The sequence below is a fragment of the Excalfactoria chinensis genome, chromosome 8, assembly GCF_039878825.1.
Source record: "Excalfactoria chinensis isolate bCotChi1 chromosome 8, bCotChi1.hap2, whole genome shotgun sequence".
Taxonomy (NCBI): Eukaryota; Metazoa; Chordata; class Aves; order Galliformes; family Phasianidae; genus Excalfactoria; species Excalfactoria chinensis.
In genome coordinates, this window is record NC_092832.1 from 8,317,510 (window position 1) to 8,328,381 (window position 10,872).

A 10,872-nucleotide genomic window follows, 5' to 3' on the forward strand; every position below is an offset into this window, starting at 1 on the left:
CAGGCTTTGCAGCCTGGAAATGAAGCTGTATTTGAAGTAGAGGTCTTGAGTAGGAGCAGCTGTGCTGCTGCACTGTAAGTGCCTGTATTCTATGGCTGGGAGCTCCAGCAGCAATTCTGCTGCTTTCTGGCTGATCTGACGTGTCTAGCTGTTCGTGCACCTTGAACTGTCGTAGAGATAATTTTGAGGTAGATTCTAGCAAAGCTTTCAAGCTCTGAAGGTTTTTACTATGTTAGAAGCACCAATGTGCCTTGTAGTTCAAGAGCTAATAGCTTAAAATTAGCCCAGTGGAGACTGCATTTGCAAGAGTGGTTACTGCAGGATACCTCACTCAGACCAGTTTGTGTGTGTGCAAAACAAGCAACAAAAGCAGTTCTGTATCAAAATAGTTTATTAAAAACAGTAAGACTTCACTGAAGCTTGCTGTCTCAAACAAAATTATGACATATTGCAGCATTCAACACAATCATAATCTGTATATAAATATAATACTGTATAGCTCCTGTTCACTGTAGCTGGGCTTTGCCCTCTGCCCAGCTTCACGCAGCCCTGCTGCCATGCCCAGCCCAGCAGGCTGTGCTGCACAGCCCATTCCTCCTAGAGCAGAACTGGCTGTCCCCTCCTTGCACAGCAGTGAGGGTAGAATTGGTGCCTGCAAACCACACGCAACAACTCAGTACATCTCTTTGCAGCCCATGTCAGCTTAAACAAATGGTGTTACAACACCGAGGAACTGATGACAGCAGTACTGGTTGATGTTCATGGGGGAAAAAAATAAAGCCACCAGAATCTATACATGACTCAAGTTCCCAGCACTGCTCAACTGCACAGACTTGTGCTTCTGCTTGCAGATGGGCAGCTCTGTGCTGACCTGCTGTGTAACACCACAGCTACGACAAGGAGCGTGTCATGAGGCACAGCTCAGTCAGATGCATGCAGGCACCTTTACTGCAACACTCCAAGAAGGGCATCGCCAGCCTGGTGCACTGCTGCCAGCCACAAGTGCCTTCCAACAATGTCCTTTGCCATCAGCTTTGCACCAAAGTCAATATCAGTCCTTATGCTGTGGCAAACTGACTGAGTGCTCCCATCTCAGTCTCTCAGGTCAGGATGCTGCCAAGCCAGCTCGGTTCCTTGGTAGCTGAGAGGTATCTCCTCGCTCTGCACTCATGTTCCCTGGGCAGCTCTGGTGATGGGAGGCTTCTTGCACAGCTCCTGATAGAACTCTGACTCCAGAAACCGTGGGTATGAGTTGTTCTCCATGAGGCTGTAAACTCTCTTCTGTGCTGCACTGAAGCAGGTGTGTGTGGCTTCCTGGAGGTTCTGTGCTATCATGTTCTTGGTCTGGAAGTCAATGTTTATCTGAAATGCAAAGAACGGACACTTACTTTCCAAGAACTGAATCCCAACAAGCACAGCACTTTTGAAGAGGTCAGGAGTCTCTTTGCTTCAGGGATAAATTGATGTCGTTTCTTTTAAATTATTTCTTTACTATGAAAACTTCATAATTCAGTATGAATTGTGAGTAATTATGAGTAATTCAGGTATGCTGTTTTCTGGTGCCAAACCCAAGTGTTACAGGTGTTTGACAAGGCTGGTTTTACCCCCCCTACCAAACTAACTGAAGTACAGTTTGTACCATTTTCCACCTTGATGAAAGAAGGCAGTCAGGGAGGAGTTGTGCCCAATGCATTTGTGGCATTTGCATCTTACAAGTTCAGAGGACTAGAGTGGGGCTAAAGACACAGAACAGGGCAACGCTTATGTGCTTTCCTTACCTCCTTGGGAGCCTCCTTTTCAATGAAGTCATTGTAGATTTTCTTTGCCTTCAGTGTCAGCTTCTGGGGGGATTTGGTTTTCTTGAAGTCCTCACATGCCAGCCAGAACTCGATGTTCTCTTCACAGAACTCAGACTTCAGAAAAGCTCGGAAAGCAGCAACACCATCTAGGGAAAGGAAGGGGGGAGGGAAGCAAAACCACATCAATTAAGTATTCCAGGCATCTTATATTTGCCAATTTGTCACATCTGCTCCTAGCAAAATATTTTGCTGTAGTTCTGGTCTTTTCTGCAATGTTACGGTAATAAGAAATCCACATTGCAAGCAAATTAACACCCTAGCAGCTTAGCAGGCTTCAAGTCAGCCAAATTAATGTAAGCACAAAACCAAAAGCTGTTTCTAGTCACTGTGTACCCTTATGATACCTGCAGATAAGCTAGGTTAAAAAGAAAAGCTCTAGATGGGATCATCCTCATTAACCTTTATGCTGGAGCAAATGCTTCTGACAGCACAACGAACCCCTGGAACACTTTTGCAATGGAAAGGATGACTCAGAAGTTCAAAGAACAAACGGCCATATCAGCTCTTAGTGTTACTGCTGTGCTGTTGAGTGCTTTTTTTTTTTTTTTTCCAGCAAAACTCTGCCTCACAAGAAAATGAATCTGGGCTTCTGTGCTGCAAAATCCTTCCAGAATCATAAGAATGAATCTGCTTTGGATAAGAGAGCACAGTGCTTTGCACTTATGGCAAAGCCAGGCTGAATAGGTAAGGTTGAACTATAGAGCCTACAGCTAAAACGCTTCATAGTGGGGAGCTCTGCTTTAATATTACTTTAAGAGCTCCGTGCAGTACTGATGTGCAGGGAAGCCATCTCTAAACTACATCAGCTTCTCCCCTGCTTTGTTCTTAACAGTTACAGCCTGAAGACCAACTTACATTTGTTAGCCAGCAGTTCATCGAAGGCTTCTGACCACAGCCGGGCTTCCTCGGGGGAAGGTCTGTGTGAGGCAAAGAGAAGAGCAGAGAAAGTGAGACCGCTGCTCGAGGTCTGCTGCTTATTTTGTGCAGTACTCGAGTTATCCGAGGCTGTAACTCACCTGAAATAGGTGTGGTGTTTGCTCGCTTTGTTGGACTTCATTTTGCTAGAACGGGAAGAGTTCTGCAGGAAGTAGCTCAGCTTCTTCTTCCAGTCTTTAATGCTGGAAAAAAAAACAAAGACGCTCATTTACAACCAAGCCGTCAGCCACGCAACCTCACCCCGTTACCCAGAGCCGCCCTCAGGCTGCGAGCAGAAGAGAGCAACCTTTCCCTTCGGCCGAGCCGGCGGTGCCACTCACATGGTGCGCTTCATCATCCTGCCCTTGTCCGTCTCCTCCAGCTCCGTTCGCCGCCGGCTGCCCCGCTCCATCCGCCCGCCGTCCTGCGGCAGCGCAACGAACACCGCGCTCTGCATCGCCCCGCACTGCTGCCCGGCAGCAGCGCGCCCCATATAGCACCCGTGCTCCGCCCCACGCCCCGCCCCGCATGGCCAGGCGCTCCGATATTGATTTATTCTCTTTTTTTTCCCCCTTCCCCTCCCACCCCTCCGAGAGCTACTTTTCGCTCCACTCTTTCTCCGCTTTAAACTGCTTTTCCACTCCTCTTCGGTTTACAGATTTGGGTCCGTAAAGGCAGCTCAGGCTTCTGAGCAGAGAAGAAAAGGAGGAAGGTGGGGGCACTTTATTCAAAAAACCAAAACCGAAGCTACGATAAATTTGAACACGCCGTTTTCCTGCCGCCCCCCCCCCCCCCCCCCATTTTCCCCCCCCACCGTTCCCCGTAGTGCTGACGCCGCGTGGTGCTGCCCCCTACCGGCCGCCTGCGTCACGGCAGGTTGGGCTCGGAACAGCGCGGAGCTCCTTGCAGACGGCCTCGCATCTTTGTATGAGCTTCTGTTTGTGTTCGGCTCCCATAGCACCGCCTGCAGCGCAGGGCAGCATCCACCCGCAGCCTTGTGCCAGGGCATCTTGCCTATTTAATATTTGAAAGCGTTTAAAGAAGGATGCAGCAATGCTGACTGTTGCATGCAGGAGCCTCCCAGGTGAGAGCTTGTTAAGGAAAAGCCTGTGTAAGGATGAGAAGGAATGGCCTCCTTGCTCCAGGGGAGGACCAGGTTAGGTATTAGGAATAGTTTGCTCTATAAAAGAGTAGTGATAGAGTGGCATGGGCTGTGCTGGGAGATAGGGGGGTGTCATCGTTCCTGGAGGTGTTCCAGAACTGAGAAGGATATGGCACTGAGGGGTCAGTGGGGATGGGCTGGAGTTGAGCTTGGAGAGGTCTTTCCAACCTTAATAATTCTAAGACAACTTCTGTTATGTCAACATTGAATACATCCCTGGAGGCATTGAAGGCCAGGCTGGATGTGGCTCTGAGCAGCCTGGTCTGGTGGTTGGCGACCCTGCACATAGCAGGAGGTTTGAAACTAGATGAGCATCATGGTCCTTTTCAACCCCATGAACATGGAATTGTAAAGATAGATGGCCTGATAACATGTGCTTGCTATAACATCTGTTTTAATAAAATACTTAGATCAAATTTTATCATCTGCATTAATATATTGATTAATATTGAAGTTTGCATTGTTATTATGCTCCCAAAGCAAGGCTATTAGCATGTTTTGTTGGTTCTGTGTTGGTTTTTTTCAGTGAAGAAGAAACTACGCTGAATAGTTTCTTGCTGCATCATGCTGTGCTACGTGCTTTCTGGTGGTGGCCCTGACCTCTGCTAGGACAGCAGTTAAAACGTTTGTGTGACAGAAGATGTTTTCTGTGTATGATTTAAAAGGAAGGGGAATGTGTCTGACATCAAACAGCGTCATCAGTGTGCTGCTGCTGCCATCAGGTGAGCTGGGCAGGTTGCACCAGTCCGCTTTTGGGATGGCAGAGGAGCCACAGGCAAAGTGAGGGACACAGCATCCATGCTGCATCTCACTCTGCCTCTTGCTGATGGCATTTTGAATGTTTCCATAGAATCCAGTGGTACTGCCCCAACCCATCCTCACCTGTTTGGGGTACAACGGCCTCCGTGTGTCTGCACAGCAAGGCTGAGGGCCGCTATGGGTAGAGTGTCAAACCTTTTCCTTTATGTGCTTCTGAAGACTTAATCTATTCCTGTAACTGTAATCTCGCTGTAAAGGAGCAAGGCCAATGGAAAGTGAGGGGGGGAGCCTGCAGCCCGAACTTGCTGCTCAAGTCAGTGAGAATTCAGCTATTGCCAAGTAGTGAAATGTGATGTCGGGCATTAATGACACAAGCTCTCACCCTGGAGATCACACTTCTTTTTGCAGAGGCTTTCTTGAGAATGTTCTGTTCTTTTTCTGCTTATACGATTCCTGCTAGCAGCAGCGATAGCGAGATGCACAGGGAGCTGTAACATATGCAATAAACATCCAGGGTGGAAGATGAGGTTTTTTCCATCTTAGTTACGTTATGTGTTGCAATAGCTGTGCTGATCTTTTCCAAGTCCCCGGAGAGCAGGCGTTCTCACTGCATAGCATTTAAATCTGTGTCTGCATTTGCTAAAATGCCAGTCCTTGTTTCTTCTTTTTATAGAGGAGAAGACTTGGAGGATAGGAAAGAACATACAAAAAAATGGTGCAAGGAGTTTCATTAAAGCCCAGAGGGGAGAGAATGCTTTTGCATGGTGGCTCAAACCATGCATCAGAGTTATCTGAGGAATGCTTTACTGAACTGTTGTCTAGAGATAGCAAAAAGTCACGTTCAAAAGAAGGAATAAGGCATTAAGATGCAGCTGTTCATTACAATTGCCTCTCTTTCTGATATTGCTGTATGCAAGAGAAGATGTTTACTCCAAGCATTAGTCTGCTTCTCATTCTGTTATTTGCATTCTGACCTCCCAGTCCTTCTTACAGCTCTAGCAGCATGCAGTGTGTATGACTGCTGGCTTTCTAGCTGCCGTGTGATGGATTGCTGGAGGCTCTCTGAGGTCAGCTTCGTGCTCCCTGATGCTGGCGCTGCTCTGCTTTACCCTACATGATTTTCCAGTTGTGAAGCTGCAAACCTGCAAATCACAAGAAGCCATTTCTGGGCCTAAATTTAACATTACTGTGGCCCAACGCTAAGACCAGAGCAATTAAATGTTTGGTCTTTGCTAAATAGAAAATAAAATGCATCTTGTTACACATGGATCTCTTTTCACTCAACAAAATCCTCTGTCTGAGTAATGTATAAACCAGACAGAGCTCTCTGGGCACTCATCATCCCCAGCTGTTCGCCACCTTGTTTTTTACATAGACAGCCATGGGTGTTTATAAAACTGCTAAAAATAGCCCTGAAATTGAACAAAAAGTGGATAAACCTGGACAATATGCCTTCTTGCAGCATTGCTGTTCTGTGGCCTTGTACATGTGTTACGCTGTGAGAACAATTTGAATTCAGGCTTTGAGGAGCAGATTCTGATTCCTCCTCCGCCCACCAAGGTTGGGAAATGTTGGCTTTCAGGTGTGAGATGGTCAATGACAGGAGCTGGGTGCTGCCCTGCTGGAGGGAGCTCTGCTTTGTCCCTCTGGAAGCAGCGCCTGCCTTGCAAAGGACAGGACATTCTCAATATCCCTTACCTCTTCTGTCAATACTGAAAACAAACAGCTTAGCAAGAAGTGGTGTATTTTTAACAATGAAATTTTCTTTGCAGGCACTATGCCGTCTGGGCTGCGGAGATGTGATTAATCTTGTTTGCTGCTAACCAGGTGATGCGAAACAGAGTGTCTGTGTGATCTGTTGGTCTTGCAGTCTATTTTGTTTCCCCCTCTTCCAAAAGGCCATGTTAGTTAAACTGTGTGTGCAGAGGGACGTTGAACAAGCAAGTATGTTTGTTAAACCCGGATGTGGACGTTGTCGTATCGTTCGGAACACATTCAGTACACGGTTCTTTTGGTGATTATCTAAGTTAATGAAACCTAACTGGCATTAGTCAGACACTGAGCTAGAAAGTCTCCATGACATATAAATCAATCCATTCCTCCTCTTCTGCAGATAAATGCGGTCAGGAGTACAACGGTGAGCAAACTGAAGAAGGAATATGAAGAATTCAGAAGGTTTGGTGCTTTGAAAACAAGTATTTCATCTGGACTAGAGAGAGCATGAGTGAAAGCCAGAAGGAAGGATTCCTGCACAGCGTAAGTGGTGCCACGTTCATCCAGGGGCATCCTGACCTACTCCCATAGAGAAAGCAGCGAGAGTAATCAATGGAAGATATACAGAGTGATATTTGCCAGCTTCTAGCAACCCTCCTGGCTGGTTCAGGAGCACAGCGAAGAGGTGAGGCTGTGGCCAGGGATGCACAGGGAGTGCAGAGTGCCTCAGCCTGGGAAAGAGCCGCAGGTAAGCAGCCTGGAACATTAGTCACTCGCTTAATGCTAAGCATTGCAAAACAGTGCTTTAATCCTCCAACTGAAGTGCATTAGTTGGAGGAAAATGCATTGTTCTCCTGGAACATGTTTTCTCATCAGCTATTTGTTCAGCACTCAGACAGGTCTTCAGAAGAAAGCAGCTCAGAGCTGACTCCAGGTGAATCATCCTGTGTGGAAAGTAAGGATCCAAACCTTTAAATGATGTGAATGGAGCTACAAAGTCATTTCTTGCATTTAGAAAGAGATTAAGCAGGTAAAACTCCCCAGAAATCATTGAAGCAATGCTTTGCTGTTGCTCCAGCATTAGTTTCTCCGTGTATCACTGCTGTAGCAGACACGTGTGACAGGTAACTGCACTAAGATGTACTTTCTGTGTTGTTTATGGTGCTGGCAAACAGCAGCACAGGACTGCACGCTTCAGTAAGTCGTGCCCAGAAGCCTAAAAAGCTACGCGTAATTTGGCTGTGTTTTGACAAGTTGTACTTAACACTCGTGGTGGTTGGCTAAGGTGGGTGCTCCCCAAAAGCTGAATGCAGCATCACTGATAAATGAGAGCAAGAAACCTGTATTAAGGTTAAGCTTAGGCCTCCCCATTTGCACAGGAGGCGGGTAAAGGTTTCCCATGACTACCCATGGATGCTTCTTTTGATCTCTTGGTGCAACCTGACTGATCGGCGTCCCATTCCTGGCTGCTGTTTGGAGAAGAGCAGCTACTGCACATCAGGTGCCTGTGCTGTGGTGTTAGCTGTGATTTCACCTCACCCTTTCTATGAGCTTTCTTCCTAAGTGAAACTGTGCTGCAGCTTCCAAATCCATACTTAGAAATAGGCTCCTTCTCTATGTTCCATGGTAATGTGTTCCTCTGAGGTGTGGTGTTCTATAGTTCAGGTTTTGAAATGGCAGGCTCATTGTATGGTTATCATAAAACTGGTGTTTGGTTGCTGCACATTTCTTATTTTTTTAATGTTAAATCATGTTGTTTATTTAATCTCTTTGCTTTAAATAAGTTTGGCTTTTTGGTAGCTCTCCAACCCAAACTGTTATTTGAAGACTGAGACAACATTCCTGGCAAGACTGGGACTTAGAAAGAAGTAAGGGGATGAGATGGCTCAACTCTTTGGGATATATTCAAACACATCAGGTGAATTACAAGAAGAAATTAAAAGAATAAAAAGTACACGGATGAAATTACTCCCTTCCATGTTCTATACCAACATCCTTAGTATGATTTATACCAACTATATTAACTGTCATCCATTTCCTTTGGGTACAGAATAGATAAGGACAATGTCCTCCATTTATTATGGATTGATTCATCTCTTGCATGCTGTATAAACCATACAGCACGTTTGCTGCAGACAAATAGAGATGCTGTAATCTGCGTACAGTAAGCAGCTATGAGAGATTAATTTCACATCTGTGGATAAGTCTCTGAGGAGTCTTGAGCACTCACTGCAGGGATAAAAGGAGCTGTTAGTTCTAACAAGGGATTCAATTTAAAAAACCATGCCTGTCTAGAAGCCAAATAAGGAGAGCAATTGTGCAGATTACTTACTAATTACTTACTAATGTGCAAGCACTTAAAGTTATGAAAGAAAGAATAGCCACTGGAAGCTGCCAGGACTTTCAACATCTAGATTAGGCTCAAGTCTGTGTTCCAGCATCATTCATTTAATGGCCCATTCTGACATACCCGGCTCAAAACAACTGCTGTTTTCTCATTCTTTCCATCGCTCACTCAGAAGCAGCTCTGTGTTTATACAAGGCACTGTGTTTACTGCCATGGGGAAGAAGGTCAGGCAACAAAACATCACAAAAGATGCTTGAGTTTGAAACCTCATATTTCTGCAACTACTCCAAAGTCGGAGCAATGCTGGGGTTCAGTGGAGAGAACCCTCAGCATCACTGCTGGCTGCTCACTGCCTGGCTGATGTCCATCTTTGCTGGACTGATGGGGTCAGTGCTTCGTGGAATTATGTGCCTTATGATTAACTTCAGCTGCATGGGCCATGTGAGCGGTGTAAATGAGAGTGTAACCTTGATGTATGCACAAGGAATGACATATTTATAGTTACTCTTGGAACTGAAAGAGAAAGTCGGTTTGTGTGTGTGTGAGTGGAGTAACAAATGGGACAAGGATGAATGCAATCTCCTTGGTTCATAATGTGATGCATGTCTGGAGAAAACAGTGAGGGAGATTTGCAATGCACTTTCCTGAGCAGGGAAAGGAGAGGTGCTTTTGCTTGCTGCCTTAGCTGTGTGCTCTCTTTATATATGCACAGAATGCATCTGAATTGTACCTTCTGTATTTCAGAGAGCAGACAGGTGGAGAATGAATGTTGGTAGCCTGTTTCTTCTGAGCTGTAGCTGCTGCACAACTGCCCTGTACCCATTGTACAGCCTTCCTGCTTTGAATATGTTCCTATTGAATCTCCTGTCTGCCTCATATCATTTTATTTGCATTTATTAAAACTAGGAAATGTGGAACTGAAATGAAAAAGGTTATTTTGTTAGAGCCCGTAACAACTAAGCTACCTGTGTTTTCTCTGGCAGTGTGTATTTGCATTTATAAAGGCATTGCTAGCCCCAGCTCTGTCTTCTGATAGGCAAATCACCAGCTTGATATTTTACGAAATCCCCATTTATTTTTCTTTCTCCCTTGTGGACACAGCACTATTTTGGAAAATGGAAAGAGGGAAAAAAAAAAAAAAAAAGAGAACATGGAGATCTAAAGCCAGGCCTCTATTTCCCTGTGCATCCACAATATCCTGCTGTACCTTGTAGAATCTGATGATGGACTCACACAGCCAGTGATCAGATCTCATCTGCTCAAGCCCTAAGCTGCAATCTATGGCCCAGTAGCAGAAAAATAGGCTGCACTTTGCTCAAGTTCTACTATTGCTGCTGGCTTTGACACTTCTCTCTTTGTATTTTCAAATGTACTGGCCTACCTGAGTGTCAATCATCAGTTCTCCCATTTTGTGGACTGTGTCATTTCTGTTTGTGTTTCAATATTGTTTCTTTGTAGAAGGATGCCATAACACATTGAAGTGGCAGAACTGTAAGAATTGGATCTATTAACACCATTAATGGGTTGGAAGCTGTTAGGTTGCCTGCAAATAGTGTAGTTCTCATTTTGTTTGTTTGTTTCTTTTGTATGTATCATATCTCTTGGGATGTATACAATTTACCTTTGTAAGAGGGTAGTGATTTGTTTTTGCCTAATAGCAAGAATCATCGGGGTTGCTGTGGAAGGAAAGTGACCAAGTTTTGTGGTCTGAAGACATGTGTGAGATGGAGACAATGCATTGCAGAGTGTGTGATGAGGTTTTAGATCAGTTTAGTTAGGACTGCATGATGTTTAAGTCACAGGCAGATGGGTACTTAATTCAGCATTGTCTTTTGCATGACTAGGCTCTTATGTCTTAGTGGAGTAGCAGCGATCCTCTGCCTCTTGTCTCACATTTGTTTGCTGTTAATTAGCAGTTCACATCATCAGGGACATCTCTTCCTGAAGATACATGTAGCCTTTGAGTATTTTCAGCCATTGTTCTATGTATGACACATTTAGCTGTCTGCTAAATACGGTTCCTGCTTTGAAATAGCAACATTATTTTTTTAAACAAACTTTCTGAAAGCAGGCCCAAATGCACGTAAAATTATCCACGGTTACAGTGAAGTGCAATT

General features: G+C 45.2%; 1 protein-coding gene and 1 long non-coding RNA gene across 3 annotated transcripts; one reads left to right on the plus strand and one right to left on the minus strand.

Moving 5' to 3' along the window:
- Nucleotides 1-380: 380 nt before the first annotated feature.
- On the minus strand, nucleotides 381-3,270 carry RGS2 (regulator of G protein signaling 2). Its single transcript, XM_072343682.1, has 5 exons — nucleotides 3,116-3,270; nucleotides 2,876-2,977; nucleotides 2,715-2,776; nucleotides 1,779-1,945; nucleotides 381-1,362 (listed from the first exon to the last, which is right to left on the minus strand). Exons 1-5 carry the CDS (start codon nucleotides 3,265-3,267, stop codon nucleotides 1,168-1,170), a joined length of 678 nt encoding a protein of 225 aa, XP_072199783.1. The 5' UTR covers nucleotides 3,268-3,270; the 3' UTR covers nucleotides 381-1,167.
- Nucleotides 3,271-6,461: 3,191 nt separating this feature from the next.
- Nucleotides 6,462-8,711, plus strand: LOC140255804 (uncharacterized). 2 transcript variants are annotated; one of them, XR_011904551.1, is made up of 5 exons: nucleotides 6,462-6,522; nucleotides 6,809-7,156; nucleotides 7,297-7,363; nucleotides 7,487-7,532; nucleotides 8,209-8,711. It is a non-coding gene; the product is annotated as an uncharacterized lncRNA (long non-coding RNA). The 2 variants fall into 2 exon arrangements; XR_011904550.1 differs by having other exon boundaries at nucleotides 7,297-7,532.
- Nucleotides 8,712-10,872: the final 2,161 nt, after the last annotated feature.

Bases quoted from the DNA above. Each gene is read 5' to 3' on its own strand.
- RGS2 (XM_072343682.1), bottom strand. From the start codon at position 3,267: ATGGGGCGCGCTGCTGCCGGGCAGCAGTGCGGGGCGATGCAGAGCGCG. The intron at 2,777-2,875 runs GTGAGTTACAGC...TGCCTCACACAG, and splicing joins AAACACCACACCTATTTCAG to ACCTTCCCCCGAGGAAGCCC. The intron at 1,946-2,714 runs GTAAGTTGGTCT...TCCTTTCCCTAG, and splicing joins TGAACTGCTGGCTAACAAAT to ATGGTGTTGCTGCTTTCCGA.